Genomic DNA, 23,735 nt, shown 5'->3' on the forward strand with positions numbered 1-23,735 from the left:
CCGCCTGCGGCCCTGGCTTCGCCCTCGCCGGTACCCACTGCCGGGACCCGCCGACGCCTGCGGGCCCAGCCCCTGGGAGTCCCCGTGGGCCGCTGCAGCCGGGTCTCCTGCTCCCTCGGGCTGATCAGAAACTCCAAGACAGACACCCTGGGGCACGGCTTCCCCGGGAGGGCAGCCTGAGAGCCTCTTCCAGAACCCTCCAGAACGTTCACTCCCGAGGGTGGTATGAACACTGGGAGTTTCTAATCCCGTGGCTATTTTCTCGAAATTGAGGATATGTGATCTGGCAAATGTAGGAGACAATAGAAAAGATCACTGGAAATTTGGACACTCAGAAGTTCCCTCCTAAAGGATTATCCTATCTTTAATAAACGTGAAGAGCAACCTGCCATCTTGCAGATGAGAAAAACAGGCTCCAAAAGGTTGGGTGGTGTGCCCATCTATCTCCTTGCGGTTATCTTGCTGCCTGGAAGACCCGTGTAGGGACAGATGCCCAACTCTCCCATTGCTCAGAGGTGGGCTAGGAGTATCTGAAGTCCTGGAGCAAGCCGGGCAGACTGGCTCCCAACTGTGCCCTATCCCCCACCCCCCCCTTTGCCCAGCCCACCTCCCCTAGGACCCCTCACACCCTCTCTCTCTCTCCCTCCTGATCTGGCTTCAGAGATCTCACACTAGCTACTGAGGGGCCCTCCATCAGGAAGGGCACTCCTAGGCTGGGGAAGGAGTCTAGCTGGGAGACTTAACCAAAGCTTGTAACTTTACTCGGGAATACTACTGAGCTCAGAGATCTGGACCAGCCTGGTGAGCTGGCTGGGTGAGTGTTTCTCTGCTCATGCTCTACCCCCTCCTGGGGCAGAATAAAGAAACCCTGAAGGCATAAAGGTGATTTATTTGCAAAGGAGACTATTGGAGAAGGGAAAAAGGAGCGGAGAAGCACTGCATAGATAGATATTGTATCAGGGTCTGACTACAGCACTTGCTCAAAGAGATCAGTTGTGCTGTTGGACTGGGATGCTGAGGGGGTTTCTGTAAATTGCTTGCCATGGGTCCAGCCTCTACCTCCTCCAAGGCATTTGCCAACCCTTCTGAAAGTGGGGAGCCTAGCAGAGGAGGTGCAAGCATCTGTGCTCCCACTCCACTCCATCTGTAGGCTCACAACACCCTATACTCACACACCCACATACACACACACTCCCTCTGTATTTTGAGGGTTTTTAGGGGATGTTTTTTTAGCCTTGAAGAAGAGACTTCACTTTGCCTCAAACCACTAGTTCCCCTGCTTCCCAAGCTCTGTCTCCTAGACAGTGCCTCCCATTTCTCCAGGCTGAGACACATTCTGGGCCTGGAGGTCCCTGAGCCCACCCATGGTGACTAATCATGGCCATTTGGGTCAGAGCTGAGAGACCGGAAGGGGGAGAAGACCGAGGCAACCAGAAACAGAAATGAGGTCTGGGCCCAAACTTCTACTCAGCTGGGGTGGGGGCTTAGAAGTTCTCATAATGGTGGAAGAAATGAGTCCGGTCCTGCCTATTGATGAGCTGACAGGCCTTTTCCACATTCTTGGTCATGCCAGGAGGGCCACAGCTAAACACTCCAATCTTCCGTACCTATTGCAGGAAGGAGACGTGAAGCTTAGTTCGTTCAGAGGCAGAGCTAGCTCCCTGTTCATATTTAAAGACCAGCCAGAGCCCATAGTGAGGGTCATTCAGTGCACCAGATGAAGGTCTGTTTTATACCATGCATGGTGAGGGCTGGGTCAGTGTAAGTCTAGCTCAATCTTTGTGTTAGGTCAGCGTTTCTAATAGGGATGGGGCTAATCAATGTTCAAGTTGAGAGGGCAGCTCAGTGTCTCTGCTCAGTGTCTCCTGGAGGGCTAGCCCAGTGTTCGTGGTGAAGGTTAGCTCCACGTCCAGGGTGAGGGCTGGCTAAGTATTCATGGTGACGGTAGCCCCATCCAACTCAGTGATCGAGCTTTTCCTTCTGGGCAACGCATCATGACTTCAGAAGTTGCAAGTCCCTATTGTCTGCCTCCTCCCTTAGCACCTCCCCATCCTTTTCCATTTTGTTAACCTTCCAGTCTCCCAGGGAATGGGTTCTCAGCAGCCGCTGATTTCTTTCCTGATGGAGCAGGTTTGGGAGATTTGCTCAGCCCCCAGATGATAACCTGGAAGTGGGCCACAGTGGATATGGGATGGAACTGACCTGTGGGTGGACCTCCTGCAGGGAGTTGAAGAAGGGCTCAAAGGGGGGGCGGCCAAAATGGGTGATGGAGCGCAGACCCGTGAACAGACTCCGGTTCAGCACCTTCTGGAAGTGCCGCTCACAGATATACTGGGGAAGGGAGGAGTGGAAGAAAGCACAGCCAGGCACAGCCAGGGTCAATTCCTAGCCCAGACCCTGGCCCACCTGCCCTGCCTACCCAGCCTTGACATACCAGCATGGTAGTCCTGAGGTCAAACTTCTCTGCCAGCTGGGTGATATAGATGTGCACAGACACTAGGTCCTGGTGGTCATTCTCCTCCACCTCCCGGATGATGTCAGCCAGCCACTCGAACTGCCGCTGGGTCCGCGTCACCCAGATGAAATAGATCTGGGGACACAAGGCTGGCACTCAGGACCCAGCTCAGCTCAGGCTCCCTAGGCCCCAGGGATCTCCATACTGATAGAACTCTTCTGACCTCCGCCTGAGGAGATGGAGAGTATGGACCACAGGGCCAGCGTCTGAGGCCCCAGATGGAGTTGCTCCAAGGCACAGAGCTGGAAGTGAAAGAGCCTGAAGCGATGGGAAAGGTCCCTTGCGATTGAGAGTTGAAGGCCTATGGGGCAGGAAGCAGCTTTCCCAGGCTGAGCCTGTCCTACTGCTCCCTCCAGTGGGCCTGCGCAGGCTGCAATACACCTAGAGGCTGAGGGGCCTTTCAGAGTGCCTTCAGGGCAACCCAGCCAGCTGCCTAGGTGGATAGGAACAGGTTCAAAGTAAGAACAGAGGTGGAAGCTCCCCTGGGGGCAGTCCTCCCCAGCTTCTGAGGGGGGGATGTGGGGCCCTGTGGGTTAAGAAGCAAAGACAGAACTGGCATGGGCAGAGGAGAGGAGGGGAGCTGTCACCCTTCAAGTGCTGACAGCCTATGGGCTGGGCCTCTGCCCGCTGCATTCCGGAACCCTTGACTCACCTGCCAGGCCCAGAGAGACGAGCAGAGGCCTGCCACCAGGTCCAGGCTGTGGTGAAGGGACCCAGTGTGGAGGGGCCTGAGGGCTCGGGCTGTGTTCTTGGGGCCAACCTGGCCCACCAGCCCTGCCTTGCCACCTCCTCTTCCTCTCGAAAGCTGAGCCAGTTTCATTTGTGCCCCACCCCAAGTATGCCCCTCCCTCTCCCAGCTCAACAATGTCCCAAGTGCTGGCCGCCTTTGTAAGAGGAAATGGGTTTCTTCACCCACTCCAACCCTGCCTTCAGGGACTCCCAGAAGCAATGCCTATGTGGAGCGTCCCATAACTGAGGGCAGAAGTCTTCGTAAACCAGGCAGGAGCCTGAAGGCATCAGCAAACCAAGACTGTCCTTCAGGGTCTGAGGATATGTCCCCACCTGTGACCCACTCCCAGGTTTTAGACTAACTTGCCCAGATCAGGGAGGCCAAGGACAGAGGCAGGAGAGAGAGGCACAGATGGACACCATGATGGGGAGGAAGGGGCCATGGTCTAGTGGGAAGAGGGAACACTCACCTTCTTACAGAACACTTGGCAGCTGACTGATGACTTGAAGACCAGGTCTTTGAGGATGGAAGCAAAGGGGGTGACCCCAATGCCCCCTCCCACCAGCACTGACACCTCAAACTTATGCCACTCCTGGTGGCCCTCTCCAAATGGTCCATCGAGGTACAGCTGTAGAGAGGGGAGTAGATTTGAGTTAAGCTGGGCAGCCACTATAGTTCTAAACCCAGAAATGAGAGGCAGGGAAAGGCAGATAGGTTTATGGAGTGAGGGGCTTGTGGCATTATCTGGAACAACCAGTCTCTGGATAGGGGGTGGGGAGGAACACAGCAGGGAGTCCCTTGCGAGGCCTGCTAAGGGAATGTGGGAGCATGTGACACAATTGGCCTGGGTCTGGGCACCTTCGGGTATCTGGCACATCTGTCGCCCGTCGGGGATGAGTAGATCTCCCTGAGGCGAGTAGTCCAGGGCCCTGCTGCCCGGATGTGCAGGCTGAGGGTATCCTCATGGGGTGCAGAGGTCAGTGTGAAGGGATGGTACTCAGTGGTCCCTAGAGCCAGGCAGGCGATCCGCACCCACTGCCCTGACTTGTATGCAAAGCCCTGGGGCCGCTGGAACCGCAGGTGGGTCACTCCTGGGGAGAGATGGCCAGTGGAAGGCTGCTGCCCTGAACCCAGCGACAATGTGAGTCCCAGAGAGCACTCCCCTCCCCCACAGCCTCCGCTGTGCTTCTGAACTATGATGAGGGAGACCTCCTCCCATCAGAAGCTGGCCCTGAGGAAAGCCAGGCAGCACTGGTCAGTGGTCAGCAGGGCAAGGGGCAGTTTGGCCTGGGCTTCTCTGCTTTCTGTGATGAGAGAGACTCAGGTCCCCTGGCAAAGAGCGCTTCTTGCCAGCCTCCTCGTCCATGTCACCCCAGGCCCCTGCCACCTCCACTGGGCCAGACCAGAAGACTGTGTGGTCCAGGCTCTGCCCCTGATCTGTCTGCTCCTTCAGTGCCACCAGGCTGGTCTTCTGACAGCCTCTAGGCTGGTACCTGAGGGCAGCAGCTCCGCCTTCACCACGCTGATCTCCACCTTCTTCCGGCTCAGGCTCACCAGCTTGTCTCCCCCATAGATTATTGCCGGGACCAGGAAGAAGATGTGGAAACGGGGCAGCTGGATCAGAGCAAAGCTGCCATGGATGATGAGCTGGGTAGAGAAAAGAGTTTGGCTCACATCCAGCAACACCACCAATAGGACATGGGGTAGTTCAGGCCTTAAACCTCACATCCTTCCCACAGGTATATCCAGCCCCCACTTCACCACGTACCACGCTCCTTCCAGGTTCCCAAACCTCATCACTCCCAGTTCCATCCTCCAAAGCATTCCAGGAGGAAAGAGACTGTTTTCCAGCTCCTCACACCAACCTGGATTAAGCCAAGTTGCCCCTCACCTGGACTCACGCAGGAGCCTTCCAGTGGAAGGAGTTCTTGTCCCACTGTATTCCCTCTCTTCAAGGCAGCCCATGTGACTTTTTAAAGTTCGTTTTATCATGTCATCCCTAGCTTAAAATGCTCTAGCGGCCTTCCTACAAGACCCTGCAGCACTCTGACCTCTACCTGCCAGCCTTTCCCCTCACTGTTCCTCAGACATGACAAGTCTTTTCTGCTTAAGACCTTTGCACCTGCTGTTCCTTCTGCCTGGAATGCCCTTCCCCTAGTTCTTGCCATGACTAGCTCCATCTCATTTTCAGGTCTCAGCAGAAATGCCACCTCCTCTGTCCTCTCTATTGCATCTGCCTGTTAACTCCCTTAGAGCACTTGTCATACACGATAGTTTTGTTTGTTCATTCATTTACATGTTTGCTGTCATTTTCTGCACTGAACTAAAGAGGAAAGGACTGTTTGCCCGGTGCTCTCAGCTCCTAGCAGTTTCCTCCTGGTACATGGCAGGCAGTACTCAATAACTGTTGGGGAAAGGCATTTCTCCAGTTTATACTCTCAGAGACTTAGAACACCGAACTAGTCCTCAGTTTCCATGAAGTAACAGACAAGTATCATCCAGCTCTGGTCCTTTCCCTACAAAGTTTGTCTAATGTGGTCAGACACCACTTGACCCCATTCTTCCCACTCACTGGCTCCTGAGTCTGGCTCAGTCTGGCTCCCGCCTCCACCTCTCCTTCAGAACTGACCACTGAGGGATCACCAGTCCCACAGAGACGTCAAGTCCCTAGGTCTCCTTTCAGACCGTGTTCACTCCCACTCTTGGTAGCCTGCGGCACTAGTGACCACTCCCTCCTTGTCACTTCTGCAATAATCCTCTCCTGGTTCTCTCTCTCTGCCTCTTGGGCCACTCTTTCCATCTCCTCTGCTGGCTCCATTCCTTCTGCCACCCCCAGCCATGTGTGTTACCCAAGCCCAGATGTCTCACCCTCTGCTCTCTTTCTGTGCTCTGCCATGTGGTGTGGACTCTCAGCTGAGCCACAGCCCCTCCCAGTGTCAGCTGTGGTCCCCATACTGCCACCAGCATGTCCTGCCCACCACATAATACCTTATAACCACCCATAGCCAGGCCTGTCCCTTCTGTCCCCTTAATATCCTATCAGCATTCCCACCTCTGCACCTGAGCTATGCCTTTCCTTCTACCTGAATTGCTCTTCAGTTTCCATTCTGCCCTGTCAAGCTTAGCTTATCTCTCCCAGAGTTTTGGCCCAAGTCCCATCTTCTCCCCAAAGTCTTCCCTAACCAGTTTAGCCCAAGTGAAACTACCTTCAATGAGATCCTATAACTTATTGTTTGGAACACTCCCCTCAGCAATTAATCTTATATTGTATGTTCATTTTGACCAGTTCATGTGTGTGGCACTTACCTCTGTGGTAAATCCTAAGTTCCTGAGGGTAGGGTTAGAGTCTCCCCTGGGCTGCTGGGACTCACACAGAGCTTGTACATAATAGACCCTCAACAGATATACGTTAAACTCAACTCCAGTTCCCTCACTCAGAAACTCCTTCCCCAGCTGAGTGTTTCCAAAGTCTTGAACATTTCCCCGCCAGATGAACTTAAACCTCTCTGAGCTCTTAGAATTGGCTCTGCTTTCCCCAAGTTTCTTTTTCACTGTGGAGTCCACGCCCACCCCCAAGGCTTTCTGAGCATCCAACCAGGCTGAGTACAATGGCAGGATGACCTCATATTCCTCAGTTTATTCACTCTATTTTGTGTTGGCTTTGCTTTTAAACCACAAAGCTGCTGCAGATTCCTTGTTGGCTGAGGGACTGGGGTGGTGGGGGCAGCCAGCCAGCTCAGCCTCTGACATGCCAGACTGACATCTTCAATCTGGATCAGGAGCCCACACATCCTTCTCCAGGGCCTATTCTAAACTCGCGTCTTTTACCTGTAACTTTTCTTTCTGCCCAAAGTCAGTGGCTATACCTGGGGTATATGGGAAGGAAGAGGATGCTTTTGTCCTGGTCTCCCTCAGGTGAGAGTCTCTCAAGCTGCCAGGCTATGGCTGCCCTGCAGAGAGGCCTGCACTCTTCTGAACCCTTGGACTTTCCTGCTGGCAGGAAGGGTGGCTCAGAATCCCTGTGATGCCCACAATCCAGAACAGGCTCTTGGTCTTAGGGATCCAGTCTGGCCACTCTTCTGGGTCTCCCATCTAGTTCAGAGAAGCTGCTTATCACCAGGAACAAGAATATCATCTCCGCCTCCAACAGAAGCAACAGCCCAGAAAGGTGGGACTCCACCCATTATTGGGAAGGGAAGGTAAATTAGCCATTGCCTCTAAAGAAGGGAGAGATTTCTTCAGCAACAAACATCATCAGTTCTAGAAAACACCTTAAGCCAAAGCTGAGTAGTCATCTTCAGAACTGTGACTGCTGAGCCACAGGCAAGATGAAACAGACCCTCCTACCTATCAGTGAGGAAAGAACTGCACCTGAAAGGAGACAGGTCGGGCAACAAGAGCTAGCGTGACCAAGGCCACAATACACTCTCTATTTGTCTGAGAACAAAGCAGACCCCTGTGTGCGGGGGAACAGCTTGGGCCTTAGGACTTGGTTCAGCTTCAGACTGGCCCTCAGAATGCCCTTTGGAGAAGAGACTGTGTTCCTGAGGACACAGAGTCAATTCAGGAAGTAACCAGCTGGATGCAGCTGATGAGAAACCCAGGAAAGGATGAAGAGAACAGGAGAAGGGAGGGAATGTGAAGGAAGGGAGGCAGGAGCCAAGGTTAAGGAGAAGGAAGGGGATCGGTAGAGTCTCAAAATTCCATTTTCTCAGCAGTCCAACTGAAGACATTTTGAACAAACTCATTAACTGCATAGGTGGCACTTAGCTGGGTGATGTGACTTATGATCACCAAAACAGGATCAGAACAAAAGTGGCAGAACCCACTTAAAATAAGTTTCTCTAAAAAGGATGATGCTCCCTTGGACCCAGGAGCTTAAAGCAGCCACCCAAAATGGGGAAAGACTGGCTGGGCAGAAGTGATGTGAGGGTGTCTGTGAGGAATGTAGATTAGCCTGGCAGGGCTGTTCCTGGAAAACCCATGCCAGGGAGGTGATCTTCAAGTGCTGCATCCTGGGGTCAGACTGCTGAAGAGCCCATACTGTCATCTCCATCTTTAAGGAGGAATGTGAATGTCAAGAAGTGGATACTTGAAATAACTAAGGGGATAGAGAACGAGTGTCCCAGCCCTCATTGACTTCCTGGAAATGTCCTGCCCATACCCTGCTGGCCTGGCTCACAGTCAAAAACCTCACCAGGACGTAGAGCAGGATGTAGAGGTGGTGGGTCAGCCAGAAGCCCCGGAAGCTGCGGCGGCGGAAGTGGTGGGAGGCAAAGACATACATGATGGCCAGGACCAGGAGCAGCACGACCCCCGTGAGGCCTGCAAAGTGAACACAGGGTGGAGGGCAGAGGAACAGTGCCTTGCAGAAGGGGCTATCGTGAGGCTTCCAGGGTCAGGGTCCCCCAGCTACACCATTGCCCAAAGTAGGGGTAAGAACTTCCGAGCATCCTCTGTTCCTCTCCCCCACCAATCACAGTTACCTTGCATTTCAGCAGACCCTACTCATCCTTCACAGCCTTTGTCACCATGGTCATTTTTTTTTTTTTTACTGGTGTCATTATTTGTTTCATTTTTGTCACTTTCCTGACTGTTAAGTCCATGAGAACAGGGACTGGACTAGGCTAGTTCTACAGAATCCTAGTGCCTAGTGCAGGGGCCTTGCACACTGTGGGCCTTATATATGTGTGTCCTAAATGAATGGATGCTCAGGGTGCCTATTCTGGGCCCTCTGGGTAGACACTGGAAATTGCAGGCCCTGCTCTCATGGAGTCAAAGCTGTACCACTCTGCTTGGCTGCCACGGCCCACGGCATGAGCACTGGCACTGTTAGTGAGTGGGCAGGACTACAATGACCCTGCTCATCACCACAGCCCCAGGATACAGCCCAGAGGCCAGTGGGAAGCCCCTCCTCTCACAGGGGATCCCAGACCATGAGTATACAGGAGGATAATAATACTGGAGCAGGGGGTGGGGGGGAGGGGGGCATGAGGAAGCAGAGAATGGTTCCCCAGGTGATCAGGAAGGAGAGAGGCAGAAATTAGGAAGATTAGAGCTCAGCAGTATGGAAAAGCAAAGGTTAAGGAGGGATCTAACCAAAGCCTGTAGAGTTCTGAACAGAGAGGAGAGCATAATCACAGCCTTATCCACTAAATCCTAGTGTGCAGGAATTAGCAAGCACCTTCTGAAGTTCAAAGCAGATCATTTTAGGATTTAAAAAAATAAAAAAGCCCACGCTGTGTATTCCAGAGAGGAGCCAGTATAGAAACTGTGTTGCCCCAAGGAGGGAACAGACTGAAAATATAAATAGGTTCAAGAAGAATTTGAATAGATTCACAGCTAATAGCTCTAAAATGGGTGATTATAGGGAGTTAGGAATATTCCCCTAAACAGCCCTTCAAGACATACTAAGAGGGATAGGGGCCCCTGTCTGGTTTAAGAACCTGGTGCCTCCCCCGTGCCTCTGGGCCACAGCATTTCTCAAAGCTACTGTCATGGTAGATGTGTGTTGGGGGAGGGACATTCATTCCCATTCACTTGGACTAGTCCAGAATAGGGACAGTTCCCCTATTACCCCACCCCCACTAGGAGAAGAATTAATCTAGAGTAGCAGCAGGAATCCAGCTAACCTCCCGAGAGGAGGATTTGAATGCAAAGTAGCCTAAGTCTCCTACTTCCCAGGAGTGTCCTCGGGACCAGAGGGCTGTGAGAGTTGTGTGAGTCTGGGTGACTCCCTGGCTGATAAAACCCAGACCCTTGAGCTCAGAGTCAGGCCTAGAAACCCCTGAAGCAGGGAGAACTCTCACCTGGTACCGTCTGGAAGAACCACCAGTAATACTTCTGGGGGAATTCAGACCTGTATGGAAGGGACAGCAAAGAGGGACCCTGAGAGGAGATTTCTGGGACTTCCAGAGGATACCCTCCAGGAGAGGCACCCTGACCCAGTGTCCCCTTTTGCTGACTTGGCACTGGGGGCTCAGGCTGGTCATTGCCTGCCTCATAACCTGGAAAGTGACACTCTCCTCCGGATCAAGAGAATGTGTTTCTTTCCACTTGCAAGGAATCCTCTCACAACACACATACCCACTCACACCCACACTCACCCATTGTCATGGAAGAGGCCAGGGAAGAGGCAGGAAAGGACGCTGAGAGGGCTGATGGAGAACAGGTACACATTCACCACATGGCCTGCACTGTGTAAGACTAAGGAAGAGCAGACCAGGTGGTGAGCGTGGGGGCAGCCCACCGAGGTCCTCAACAAGATCATGGCCAAACAAGGTTGGGGGCCTGAAGAAGGACCCTAGGGTTGTGAACTTCTAACCCCTAACCAACCTCCTGGTCTTCCCCAACACCCCACAGACACACCATCAGCGTGGACATCATCCCATAACCACATGATCTGAAATTACACCATTAGAAGTTCATTCCTTTGGTTTCTCACATAGAGTCGCATTTTAAAACATAAAAACTAAGAGAGATTACTCATGATGTGCACTCATTTTGGGGTGTTAGTAACTTTTCAGCTGGAGGCTGGTGAGGTGCCCTGGAGAGTGTAGAAGGAGGCACTTCTGGGCAGTGAGGAGTGAGGAGATCTGAGGCTTACTCCGCACACCGTGGCCCAGGGCCTACTCCACCTTATGGAGAAGGGCAGCCAAGGCCCACGTTAAAGTTAAGTGCAGGCAGAGACTGGTGGCTCCCAGGAGAGGGGAAGCCAGTATGGGGTAGGAGGACACAGAGAGAGTCCCGGGGACACCCAGGCCCTGCCTGTGAGGACGATGGCAGTGGAGGCAATGAGGCGATGGAAGTCCACGGCAGCGTCAAAGGGCACGTAGCGGTTGAGGAAGGTCTCTCGCAGGAAGGTGATGAGGTTTCGGCACATAGTGAGCAGGATGTAGGAGTACATGAAGGAGATGCTGGCCGCCGTGCCCCGCGACAGGATGATGCCCACGCGGGTGGTGTCCGTGATGCCCATGTGGTTTGCGGCAAAGGCGTAGTCTGTGGAGGTGCCCCAGGCAGGCAAGGGGCAACCGTGCAGAGGAGAGAGAGCTGGGTAGGGAGGTCATCGGCCGCAGGCCCTGGCCGGCTGCCTCTCACAAAAGACCTCCTCCCTGCACAGTCTTCATTCAAGCAGGCACCGTTCACCTGGTGCAGACACCCACAGTAGGCCCCGCCCCCAAGGCTGCCACTTACCGCGGGCCCCGCCCTGGGGCTGTCCATCACCGACAATAGGCCCCACCCCCCGGGGGACAGGGCTTGCAATAAGTGATGGCACTCACAGTAGGCCCTCTCCAGGAAAAGCCCCCCGGCGATGGCATAGAACACGGCCACGCAGCCAATGTGGCGCCGGTAGTTCTCGATGAAGCGCTTGAACTGCTGCACCGCCTGGTGGAGGCGGCTGCGTTGGAACTTCTCTCGATGAGCCTCGGTGAACAGCAAGGGCTGGAACGACGTTACCCTGAGACAGAGGAAGCCTTAGTCCTTGGTTCCCAGGGAGCCCCTCTTCTGGGAGTGGAGCCACCGAGCAGCGAGGGAAGGGCACCGCTTCCCAGGAGGGGGCGTCGAGTAACTCATACCGAAGCAGGGCTCAGACCCCAAAGGCTACATATACCGTCTTTTATGAGAGAGCTGTCAGTGGAGGGAGGGCCCCCGAGTGGTCATTTTACCCCAGCAGACACACTCCATCTACCCCAGTATTCATTCACATCCAGACAGCCTGGCCCTTCTCAGTCCGTAGCTCCCAACTCCCACTGGGTACCCATATTCAGCTTTTACCGGAGACTACATGAAAGCCTCCCAGGCAGAAGTGAGAGATTCTTCAAGTCCTGAAGAGCCTTGCTCCTTTTTTTTTAGTTGGAGTCCCACTCTGTTGCCCAGGCTCCAGCGATCCTTCCACCTCAGCCTTCCAAGTAGCAGAACTACAGGTGCACGCTACCACGCCCCGCTAATTTTTTATTTATTGTAGAGACGAGTTCTTGCCAAGTTGTCCTGGCTGGTCTCGAACCTGCCGGCTCAGGCAATCCTTTCACCTCGGCCTCCCAAAGGGCTGGGATGACAGGCTTGAGCTACCGCACCCGGCTGCCCCTTGCTCTTATCATGATTATAGTATTCATCATTGGGGCATTGTAATTATCAATGGGTCAGACTCATCAAACTGTGATGTTCTTGTGCAGGGTCTGTTCGTCCTGCCCTGTAGCCTCAGTGTTCAGCACAGTGCCTGGCACCAAGTAATGATGTGTGTATGCTGAAGGGATTGATTAACTGCCTGGGCTTAAGAGGAAGAGCACGCATACTTCTTGCCAAACCTCCGCCGAATCTCCTGGGGAGGATCTGTGTCCATGGGGCACTGCAGTCTCTGTGGTGTCAATTCAGTTTCAACGTCATAGCGGGAACAGCGGGCACTCACTCTGGGAGAGGGACTAGGACAGGAATGGCAAGTGATAAGACCTTGGCAATCTCAGCCACTTGTTCCTCTGCTGCCCCTTGTCTCCTCCAAACCCGTTGCCAAAGAAGGATCAGTACTCTCAGCGACAGGGCGGCAGGATTCTCACAGAGACCCATGGATAGAGTGAGTCAGATCTTGGGGATCCCAACTAAGGCCGCTGCCTGTACCCTTCACAAGAGCATCTGGCCCAGCAGTAAGTGAGTGCTGACATCCAGCAGAGATGCAAGGCTGTGTCTACCTAGAGTAAGGTGTGCCTTTTTCTCATTTGTATGAAGGTGCTGCATAGGCTAGTGGTGGCCCTGATCCCAGTCATTCTGGTGAGAGAAAGGCAACCCTCCCAGACCCTCCCTCCAATATTCCCATCTGGGAACTCACCAGAGCTTCTCCTGGCTGATGTAAGAGGCTCGCCGGCAGAGGTTCTTGATGATTTCAGGCACCTCCACCCCTGCAATGCAGAGCCAAGCTAGGGAGCAACTCAGGACCCAGAACCCAGCAGGGCCTGGCTCAAGTGCATAGCACCCCCACCTTCCCATGTTCAGACACTGTAGAGGGTCCCCATCCAATAGAGGCCTGCCTCTGGGTATTCCAGACTCAGCTCTTGTCACCATGGTAGCTGGACCCAGCCATAGGTGGGCAGGGAGAAGGCCTGAAACAAAGTTGCCCAGGCTGGTCTCGAACCCACGGGCAACTTGCCTGGGCAACAGGCAGGCTTTTCTGAATCTGTGTCCCTCTTTGGTCCCACCCCTGGGGCTGATATCAGTTTTATAGCAGTTGGGTCCGGGAACTGTATGTAACCTGCCTGCTAGGCCCATTCTGCTTAAAACTCTGCTTAGGATCCTCCAGCTTAAAACCTGCAAAATCTAGGTGGTAGGCATGTGGGATATCACACTAAAATTCTTTCTATTTTTCTGTGTTTGAAAATGCTCATAATAAAATACTGGGGAGCAAAATTCCTTCCAGGAACTACCCACCGCCCTGCCTGCCCAGCGTTGTTCCTATCTGGGCTGAGCACTGAGGGCAGGGCAGGACTGAGCTGCCAATCCAAATTACAAAGAACCTGGGAGGGGGGTTCTCCAGGAGGGAGACCCAGGATTCTCCAAGTGCTGAACTGAGCCTGACAATGACCCTGATCAACAAGTCAAAAGTAAATAAGCTGAACTAAACGAAATCAGAGTGTTTACAACAGAGTACTGATGTCTATACTCTCAAATGGTTGAGCAAACAGCAAATGTGGCAAAATGGTAGCAAATGGCAAATCTAGATGAAAGGTGAAGGGATGTTTCTTTGTACTATTCTTGTTCCTTTTCTGTAGGCTTAAAATCTCTCCAAATAAAATCTGGAGGAAACAGCAAACTATAATAACAATTAAAACAAAATAGCACTTAAAGCTAATTTTCTACTTAATCCTCAACCCCCAAGCCTGGTCCTACCTTCCACCCCAGGTGCTGGATGTCCCTGGAACTCTGGCCTGTGCTCACTTCCAGGCACCTCCCTCGCCCCTCCCCTCAGGCCCCAGTGCCAGCTGCCCGGGAATGGTGACAAGCTGCAGAATTAGAAGTGCCGAGTCTTCTCTCACCAGCTCTCCTTACCCCCAGGGGAAAGCTCTGACCAGAGGCTCCCCTGTGCCTAGCTGAACTTGCCCCTTCTCCCCATTGAGGCTGCTCAGCCCACCCCTTCTCATAATCCTGGGAGGGGCTGGGTTTGGTCTCAACATGCCCCAGTGAGAATCCCAAGGTGAGGATACCACAGCAGCTCAGAACAGGCCACAGACAGACCCTATGCCTGCTACCCTCCCCTTCCTCACTCTGACTCTAGTCCCCACCCACTTGAGTCACTCATGGGCAGGGCAGGAAGTAAGGGGAAGAACAACAGAACTGGGTCTTCATGTACCCAGCAAACATTTACTGAGCACTCAGCCAGGAGATACAGTGGCCAAACCCCCCCCCAACCCAAGAGATACCACCCCACCCTCACAAACAGGTATCTCAGTTGAGGGGGATACAGCCCAGGTAGGGCTATAACAAGGAGAAAGTCTCCCTGCTGCCCTGGAAACCAGGCATAGGGGGCTTGGGCAGGGAGTCAAGGGAGGCACAATTCCAGCCACTATCCCCTGCTGCATCCTGACACTAGCCACTCCACCTGCAAGGCTGCATCATTACTTTCGTGGGCCCTAGACACTTTTGCCTCCTTGGGTCCCCTCCTCCATAGAAGTAAATAATAATTTAAGGCTGGGCGCGGTGGCTCAAGTCTACAATCCCAGCACTTTAGGAGGCCGAGGTGAGAGGACTGCCTGAGCCTGCAGGTTTGAGTCCAGTCTGGGCAACATGGTGAGATCTCGTCTCTACAATAAATAAAAAAATTAGATGGGTGTGGTATTGTGTGCCTGTAGTTCTGGCTACTTGGAAGGCTGAATTGGAAGAATCATCTAAGCCCAGCAAGTCAAGGTTGCAGTGGCTGTGAGCTGTGTGCCACTGCACTCCAGCCTGGGCACAGAGAGACTCCAACTCAAAATAATAATAATAACAACAATAATAATTTAAAATTATATTTCACAACTATGTGGGTATAAAAAAGAACATAATCCAGGCTGGATACATTATTACATATTCATCATTCTTTTTTTTTTGAGTTGGAGTCTCACTCTGTCGCCCAGACTGGAGTGCAGTGACCGCTCTCGGCCACTGCAACCTTGACCTGCTGGACTCTAGCGATCCTTCCGCCTCAGGCTTCCAAGTAGCTGGAACTACAGGCGCCTCTACGACGCCCAGCTGATTTTTGATTTATTGTAGAGATAAGGTCTCGCCAAGTTGCCCAGGCAGGTCTCGAACCTGCGGGCTCAGGCAATCCACTCACCTCAGCCTCCCAAAGCGCGGGATTACAGGCTGAGCCACCGAGCCCGGCTCATATTCATCATTCTTATATTCATTTTTTTTCTTCTGATTTTAGAAGAAATGGAAACATTTCTGTGGGCTCCTATGAGTATGTGGACATTGTGCTGACTGTGCCTAGTGGATGAGTCAGCCCTACCTGCCAGGCTATCCCACCTTTGACACAGAGCTGCGTGAAGCGAAGTTCACTGTCATGGTCCCTCAGCATGAAGTGGAAGTCCTCCCACGTCAGCTCCTCCTTGTCCTGGAAGCCTGACTCCCGGAACATGGACTCCACCACCTCAGCCAGCTGGGCCTTGGACAGGCAGTTGTTGGAGATCTCAATGAAGGACCTGGAGAGGGGAGGAGAGCCATCAGGGTCTAATGAGGGCCTGGGGCTTACACAGAGGGCCCACCAACCATCCCACCAGGCCTTCAACACCCACATGGAAGGTCTCCAACTGGCCAGTTCCCAAACTCCCTACTAGTTATAACAGTCTCTGGTGACACGGGTGAGGAGAAGGCCTCTGTTTACCTTGACCCTTCTGCTCTTTCCTTCATGTCCCACCTCTTTTCCCTAGTAGTCCTTGCCCTGGCCCACTCCCCTGGTTGTCCCAGAGGACCAACCTCAGCATCCTGATGAACTCATCCTTGGAAATGAGACCATTTCCATCGAAGTCATACATGCGGAACATAAGGCGAGACTTCTCCTCAGGGGAGCCTAGGAAAAGGAGAACTCCATGAGATGAGCTCCAGCCTGCCTGCCCGAACCTCCAGGATGACCCACTGCTGGACACAGCAAGGGGTGGTTCTGCTTCCTGAGCCCTGCCTGGCACTCCCAGATACCTGCCATGGCTAGAGACCTGGCCCTAGTACTTCCTCACCTCCACCAGGTCAACCACTCCAGTCTCAGTACCCAGCCCCTGTCCAGCCTCTCCTAGCTGGATGATCATTCCCTCCTCCCTTACCTTTCATGAAGACCACCAGGATGTCCAGGAACTCTCGGAAGGACAGGTAGCCATTGCCGTCCTTGTCAGCCAGAGAGAACATGGACTCCACAAACATATCCTGGGGCTTGAGACCCAGGGACTCAGCAAACTCGGCCCTGCTAAGCTCACATGTCAGGGCCTCCCGCACCTTCTGGGATGAATCCAGGGGCAGGGTCCCTGCATCCGCCTTGTTGATGTCCAACACCTGCACTTGGGCAGCAGCAGAAGGAGGAAGAGAAGGAGACAAGACTTCTTTGACTTGAAGGCCAATTGAGCCTTGTAGGAGCCACTTTTTGAGGTGTCTGCCCAGGAACCCCTCCCCTAGGCAGCCCTTTGGTGGTCTCTAAGGCCATGAGTGTTCTACAGAGTCCATGGCTCTCTGCCTTAGCTGACTAAACAGGGAGCATACTTGAAATCAAGAGGTCTTGGATCTGTCTTGGCCCAAGCACAAGAAAACTCAGAAGGTGTGGACCATCTTCTTCTCCAAGTGCTCAGAGACATAGAGACAGAGCAAGGCAGAGGCACAGAGAAAATGGAGACAGTCTAAGAGAGGAATGACCTCATTGACTGACAGCTTTCCTCTTCTTTCTTTCTTTTTTTTTTTTTTTTGAGTTAGAGTCTCACTCTATCACCCAGACTAGTGTGCAGTGGCACAGTCACAGCTCTTCGCAGCTCAACTTCTTGGTTTTCCTTCCTCAGGTGATCTTTCTGCCTCAGTCTCCTGAATGGCTGGGACTACAGGCACATGCCACCAAGCCTAGCTCGTTTTTTTGATTATTTGTAAAAACAAGGGCTTGCTATGTTGCCTAGGCTGGTCTTGAACTCCTAGGGTCAAGCGATCCTCCCATCTCAGTCTCCCAAAGTGCTGGTATTACAGGTATTAGCCACCGTGCCTGACCTACTCTCCTTTTCCAGGTCCTTTCAGGCCAGAATGAAGTCTTCCCTTTGGAATTTCTGAGACATCCCTGTATGCCCAGTCAAATGACCGTTAGTCAATGCTAGCTTATGTAAATTTTTCTTACATCTAAAAAAAAATTTTTTTTTTCAACTAAGACAAGGCTTCAGTTGGATTGAGGAAAGGTGGGATTTGAGAAGGGGGAATTCTCATTACAGCCATCTCCAGCCCACTCAGGGGCTGCACCAGCTTGAGAGAACAGATGGCAAAGGAAGCAGGCAGGCCACAGGCTGCAGTACCTGTCTTTCCTGCCTGTCAACTGGGATGCCTAGTCTAAGCCTGGTGATGGTTTCATGAGGTGAACTTTGCAGCTGCAAACAAGGTGCTTTAGTGGAAAGAGCCTGAGGCTGGAGGCATGAGATCCAGGTTCATGTCCCAGCTTTGTCCCCTGCCTGCTCTATGACCTCAGGCAGGTCTCTTCACTTGTCTGGGATTCATTTCCTCACCTGCCCCACTTATCTCACAGGGTTATTGTGAGAATCAAAGAGAGGCTGTGTGGAAAATGCCCTGAAAAGTGAAATCACTGTGCAGATATGAGGGATTAACAGCCATTCCCAGGGTATTGCAGCCTCCCTCATCTCCCAGCACTGATGGACCCTGAACTGAGTGGAGGTGGCCAGTCCTGCCTGGGCCCTAGCAAAGAATCACCCAGCTGAGAGTCCCTCTGTTCTTGTACCTATGCAAGTGCAACTTGTTTGAGTATTAAATGACCTTAAATCATGTGCCTAGTACAGAGTAAATGTCCTTAACATGGTAACTTCCCTCATGAATTCTCTCCCCAGTCAGCCAACCCTGTCATTTCTCTTCAAACATTAATTTTTTTGCCCTTCTATAGAGCACCTGTGTTCAGTCCTTCCTGTTTATTTCCTCTAAGCCAACATTTTTCCAACTTTGAGTCCTTGTCAGATGTCACCTCCACCATGATCTTACAGCAGACTGAAGGCTCGTTATCTTCTCTCAGTTCCTAGACCACTTATTTCCTGGATTTCCAAGGTGCCTGTAATCCCAGCACTTTGGGAGGCAGAGGTGGGAGGATTGCTCGAGCCTAGGAGTTTGAGATCAGCCCGGGCAACATAGCAAAACCTCGTCTCTAGAAAGAATAATAATAATTAAAAAGTTAGGTTTGGTGGCATGCACCTGTAGTCCCAGTCATTCAGGAGGCTGAGGCAGAAGGATCGCCTGAGCTCAAGAAGTCGAGCTGTGGTGAGCTGTGACTGTGCCACTGCACTCCAGCCTGGGTGACAGAGACTCCAACTCCAAAAAAGAAAGAAAGATTAGAAAGAAGGAAGGGAAGCTGGGCTCGTTGGCTCAGCCTGTAATCCCGTGCCTTTGGGAGGCTGAGGTGAGTGGATTGCCTGAACCCGCGGGTTCAAGACCCACCTGGACAACTTGGCAAGACCTCATCTCTACAATAAATCAAAAATTAGCCGGGCAGGGTAGCGCGTGCCTGTATTTCCAGCTACTTGGAAGGCTGAGGCAGAAGGATAGCAGGAGGAGCGGCCACTGTACTCCAGTCTGGGTGACAGAGTGAGACTCCAACTCAAAAAAAAAAAAAAAAGAAAGAAGGAAGGGAGGAGGGAGGGAGAGAGGGAGAGAGGGAGAGAGGGAGAGAAGGAGAGAGGGAGAGAGGGAGGGAGGGAAAAGAAAAGAAAAAAAGAGAAAGTTCCTAGGTCACTTATTTCCAACTTTGAGTTCTTGCCAGATCTCACCTTTACTATGATCTTACAGCAGACTGAAGTCTCATGACCTTCCCTGAGTTTCTAGACCACTTAATTCCTGGATCACTTCTGTAGCCCTCCTTCTTTGCCAGTTATCTTCCTTTCTGTGCATGTCCTATCTTCCCAACAGGATGATAAACTTCTTTGGGGTGGGGGGACTTCCTGTATTTATCTTTCACCTACCATGTGTTTCCACTCCACTGCCCTGCTCCCAGGTTGCCTTTATTTTTGTGCCCTACATAGACTCAAGTCTCTGCATTTTTCTTCTTATTTGTTTCCCACATCTTCCCAATAGCTCTCAGAAGTCTTGCAAGGTGGACATCAATGTCCCATGGAGGCCCTCTGGAGCTGCGCTTCCCCAAGGAGGAGTGAGCAATGGCTCTTACAGTGTCCATACTGCCTGCCTCACCCTGGGTGTCTGCAGCCTTTTGGGCAGGTTGAGCTGAGTGAGGACAGGAAGCCTGGGCAGCCCTGAGAGGAGAGATAGGTGACACACACAGATAAGCCCATTCCTGGGCACAGCCCTCCTGGAGTCTCACAGCTGGGGGTGGGGTTCAGATGATGGCAGGGGCGTCTCCTTACAGTAAAGTCTGGTGATTTGCCCGATATTAGTTGAGAACTCTAGACTTCTCACCCCATGGCCTCACGCAGGTAGGGATGCCACCACAGCATAAGAACAGCTCTGGTCTTATGTACACACCTGGGAGAAAAGGTGCCTGAAAAAGATCTCCAGGAGGTGGCTCCGCTGCTGTTGTGTCACTGCTGCTCTCAGCAGCTCCTGCTCACGCAGCTCCCACTCCTGGAAGCTCAGCCCACTCTCCTTCAGAGCTCCATGGAGGTTTTCCACTAGCGCCTGCCTCTCCTCCTCCAGGTTAAACAGCAGCACCTATGGGGCAGCCAGAGCAAGAGCAGCCATTGGCTAAGGCCTCTTGAGACTAGGCACTTCATGTGGATTATGTCAGAGGGGCCCCTGGAGTGGCCTTGCAGAAAAGGCACTGTTATTTCCTTCTAAAAAAGAGGAAAGGGTCTCCATGGGATGAAGTGACTTGCTTGTAGGTGCAGAGTTAGCATCCAAAGGCACAAGCACAACGCCATTCTTCCCTCCATTCCATATTGAAGAAGAGAGGGGAAGGAAGGGAGGCCAGGGGACAGAGGGGACTGTGAGCTGGGCCTAAGAATCAGAGCCTAAGATCAGCCGCCGATTTTGCTCCCCTCCAAAGTCTCTAAAAGTTCACTAGATCCTGAAATAAGGGGACAGGGAAGAGGGTCTTACTTCTCTCAAGGATGCCCAGGTAGGACTTGCCAGGTGTCCTTTGAAAGAGTGAGGCAGACCATGTCTGCAAGAGTTAATAAGAAGGGACTGTGGAGCTCATGTCATCCAGCAGGACAAATGTGGGCAAGTTTATCCCTTTATCAGGTACTCTAGCTGGGGATGAGAAGCCAGAAACCCTGCCTCTTGGCCCAGTGTTCCTTCCCTTCCACCAGGCTGCCTCCTTGGCTGTGACTGTGGACAGGAGCCATGGACCAGCTGGGACATACCAGGTCATACTCCTTGGGGATCTTGAGCAGCAAGGTGCGACGTCCATGGTTGCTGGACAGGATGAGGTTGACTTGCTGTGGGGGCCGCAGCTGGATGGTGCGGAGCACAGTGAGCCTGCCATCTACCACGCGAATCTGCCCAGGTTGCAGGTGCACAAGCACTGGCCGGCAGGGCTCCTTGCGGCCCTGCCATTCCAAAGCTGGGGAGAGAGAGATGGGGCTGGGTCAGTTGGGACCCACCAGAGGAACATTGGGAGGAAGAGGACCAGCTTAAGGCTGAAGTTAGATCAAGGTCCCCACAGCACATCATCTCCTTCCGGGATATTGAGGGTCATCCCCTCCCTGACAGTCCGGTTGTGCTGCTAGCTCATGAGAATAGTAACTATCATTCCCTGAATGTTTGCTATGTGTTCATACCCTACATCAAGTGCTTTGCCTGAACTATTTCATTTAATCATAAACCTATGAGATAGGTGCTATTATCATTCCTATTTTAGAGATTTTTTTTCTTTATTCTGGGTCTCACTCTGTCACTCAATCTGGAGGGCAGGGTCATGATCACAGCTCACCCAAGTCTTGACCCTCTGGGCTCAGGTGATCCTCCCACCTCGGCTTCTTGAGTAGCTGGGACTACAGGCGTGTGCCACCACATCCAGCTAATTATTTTATGTTTTTGTAGAGATGATATCTTGCAATGTTATTTAACTGGTCTCGAGCACCTGGACTCAAGCAATCCTCCCTCCCAGGCCTCCCAAAGTGTTGGGATTACAGGCATGAGCCACTACACTCTATCCTATTTTACAGATTTTAAAAATAAGGTCTAAAAAAATTTTCCTAAGGGCCAGGTATGGTGGCTTCAGCACCTATAACTCCAGCACTTTGGGAGGCCCAGGCTAAACCTCATCTCTACCAAAAAAAAATTTAGCTGAGTGTGGTGGTACGCACTTGTAGTCCCAGCTACTCAGGAGGCTGAGGCAAAAGGATCATCTAAGCCCAGGAAGTCAAAGCTGCAGTGAGCTGTGATTGTGCCACTGTCCTCCAGCTTGAGTGACAGAGTAAAACCCTAATCCCCCCACCAAAAAAAAAAAAGGCTGCCTAAGGCCCAAAGCTTGTAGTGATGGAACCAAGATTCCAATCTCAGTCTGACTCTGGACTTTCATTAATCACTTCTCTGTTGCCTGGAATTTCAATGTGAGATGTCACAAATCAGTAGTTCTTGGGGACTCACGAGTCATAGTAACCCTGTGAGATCCAGGAAGGGTCCTATGACTCCTGCACGAGTCTATCACTTTCCCTTTTTTCAAAGCACCATGGAGGTTGGAGGACTCCAGGTCCAATTTCTACCTAATGCTCGGTGGCTTTCCCACCTGCCCTGGCCTTGTTATATTCTTGAAAAGGGAGGCCTTTTCCTTAGGCTGCTGGGGTAGAGTTGGGGGCTATAGCCCTGAACCTTGTCTTCTCCACTACCATCTTGTCCAACCCCACCAGGCTTACCTTCCACACCCCCCACGAGCTTCTCAGACATGATGCTCTGGCGGTCCTGGCCCTGGAGCCTCTTGAAATTCCTCATCCGGAGTCGGGCAACAATCCAGGCACTGAGCAGGCTCACTGGGAGGGCAAAGGCATTAGGATACTCAGGGGAAGGTGGGGTCTGGGGGGATGGAAGCAGTTCCTTTCTCAGCTCCTGTTCTCGTAAAACATCCTGTTGCCACCACCTCCTAAGTCTGCCTGCTCAATTGTTTCAAGTTCTGAAGGTCCAAGGGGAATATGGAGGAGAGCTGCTTTGCATCCCATGGGGAGCTCTGGGCAGCATCTAAGATGCCTGCCCTACCTTCCCTGCTTCCACTACTCTGGTCCCTTCTCAGGCAGAAATTAAGTCCAGAGTCCTTGTGCCAGAGATTACACTCACCCCACCAGGCTTCTGGTCAACCCAGCACAGCCTAGTCAAATACTAAGTCCCAAGCGCTTGCCCAGTGACCACATCTGCCCCAACCCTAGTTTTTAAGCAGGAATTTGCCTCTGACAGTCCTCCAGGCCCAGGCTTCTGAAAACAGCTGTGAATTGTGGACTCTTCATGGCTTCTAACCAAGCTGGGCCCTGGGGGGGTATGGGGCTGCAGATCAAACATTTCTTGTGTCCCTTTCTCCCCTAATGTTTCCTTCACCTGCTCAGAGGGACAGTACTCTGGGTGGTTTATTGTCAACCCTGACCCCAACCCTGACCCTAGTTTGCATCTCTCATCCAGCCCCACCCTACCCATCACTTTTACCCAGGGGGAAGCAACAGAGGGTCCCAATGGTGACCCCAAAGCCAAATCCACTGGCCTCAAAATAATCCCGAACGATGAGGGGAGCACAGGCTGGCAGGGCCTCAGTGTTGAGCTGTCTTGGCTGTGGGCAGGGGTCTCCTGCGGAGACAGAGGAAGCCAGAGTTCTGGGTGCTGGGTCACAGGCCCTGGCACAGGATCACTGAGGAGGTTTGGGTAGCAGAAAGGGCATGGGGCACTCCCATGGGTAGCAGAAAAGAAGGGGCTTCCTTGAGTAACAAGGGGGTCAAAAATAAGCCTCAACCTCTATCTCTCTCACACACATGTATACATGTACACAGTACACACACACACACACACACACACACACACACACACAGACACACACACACAAACACACAAACACCAACTGTGGCGTTGGGATATCCTCACTGTACTTGAGCCCCCCCATGTTACACTCAGCCCCAACTCCCTCCCAGCCATAAGTGAACCTCCTTGCTTGTTCTCCCTGAGTCTCAGTCCTGCCACTTGGCACCTCCCAAAGTTGTGCACTGGCACCCCTGGCACCCAGAACCAGAGTTCCCAAGGGCAGAACCATAGCTCACTCCCTGCCTTGGAGGCTGCTGCCCAACCACACTGAGCCAAGCTCACAGCTGAGGAGGGGCAAGGCTCCAGACCCAGTACCCCCCCAGCCACCCCTTGGTCACTCAC

The 23,735-nt window shown here is 52.5% G+C and overlaps 1 protein-coding gene across 1 annotated transcript in view; it reads right to left on the reverse strand.

The window, feature by feature from the left end:
• Window positions 1-1,473: 1,473 nt before the first annotated feature.
• The window catches only part of DUOX1 (dual oxidase 1), a 33,513-nt gene continuing 11,251 nt past the window's right edge, over window positions 1,474-23,735 (reverse strand). Inside the window, exons 14-33 of the mRNA XM_008062657.2 lie at window positions 23,028-23,165; window positions 22,253-22,366; window positions 20,759-20,958; window positions 19,920-20,105; window positions 16,526-16,751; window positions 16,185-16,278; window positions 15,735-15,910; window positions 13,066-13,135; window positions 12,539-12,664; window positions 11,525-11,703; window positions 11,013-11,243; window positions 10,352-10,451; window positions 10,055-10,104; window positions 8,443-8,570; window positions 4,739-4,892; window positions 4,104-4,336; window positions 3,715-3,873; window positions 2,435-2,590; window positions 2,203-2,331; window positions 1,474-1,607 (exon numbers count right to left, since the gene is read on the reverse strand). Coding sequence (XP_008060848.1) covers window positions 1,485-1,607; window positions 2,203-2,331; window positions 2,435-2,590; window positions 3,715-3,873; window positions 4,104-4,336; window positions 4,739-4,892; window positions 8,443-8,570; window positions 10,055-10,104; window positions 10,352-10,451; window positions 11,013-11,243; window positions 11,525-11,703; window positions 12,539-12,664; window positions 13,066-13,135; window positions 15,735-15,910; window positions 16,185-16,278; window positions 16,526-16,751; window positions 19,920-20,105; window positions 20,759-20,958; window positions 22,253-22,366; window positions 23,028-23,165 — 2,972 coding nt within the window. The 3' untranslated portion in view covers window positions 1,474-1,484. The remainder of the gene's footprint in view (window positions 1,608-2,202; window positions 2,332-2,434; window positions 2,591-3,714; window positions 3,874-4,103; window positions 4,337-4,738; window positions 4,893-8,442; window positions 8,571-10,054; window positions 10,105-10,351; window positions 10,452-11,012; window positions 11,244-11,524; window positions 11,704-12,538; window positions 12,665-13,065; window positions 13,136-15,734; window positions 15,911-16,184; window positions 16,279-16,525; window positions 16,752-19,919; window positions 20,106-20,758; window positions 20,959-22,252; window positions 22,367-23,027; window positions 23,166-23,735) is intronic.

The sequence above is a fragment of the Carlito syrichta genome, unplaced genomic scaffold (genome assembly GCF_000164805.1).
Source record: "Carlito syrichta isolate Samal-C Ts95f unplaced genomic scaffold, Tarsius_syrichta-2.0.1 Scaffold305786, whole genome shotgun sequence".
Taxonomy (NCBI): Eukaryota; Metazoa; Chordata; class Mammalia; order Primates; family Tarsiidae; genus Carlito; species Carlito syrichta.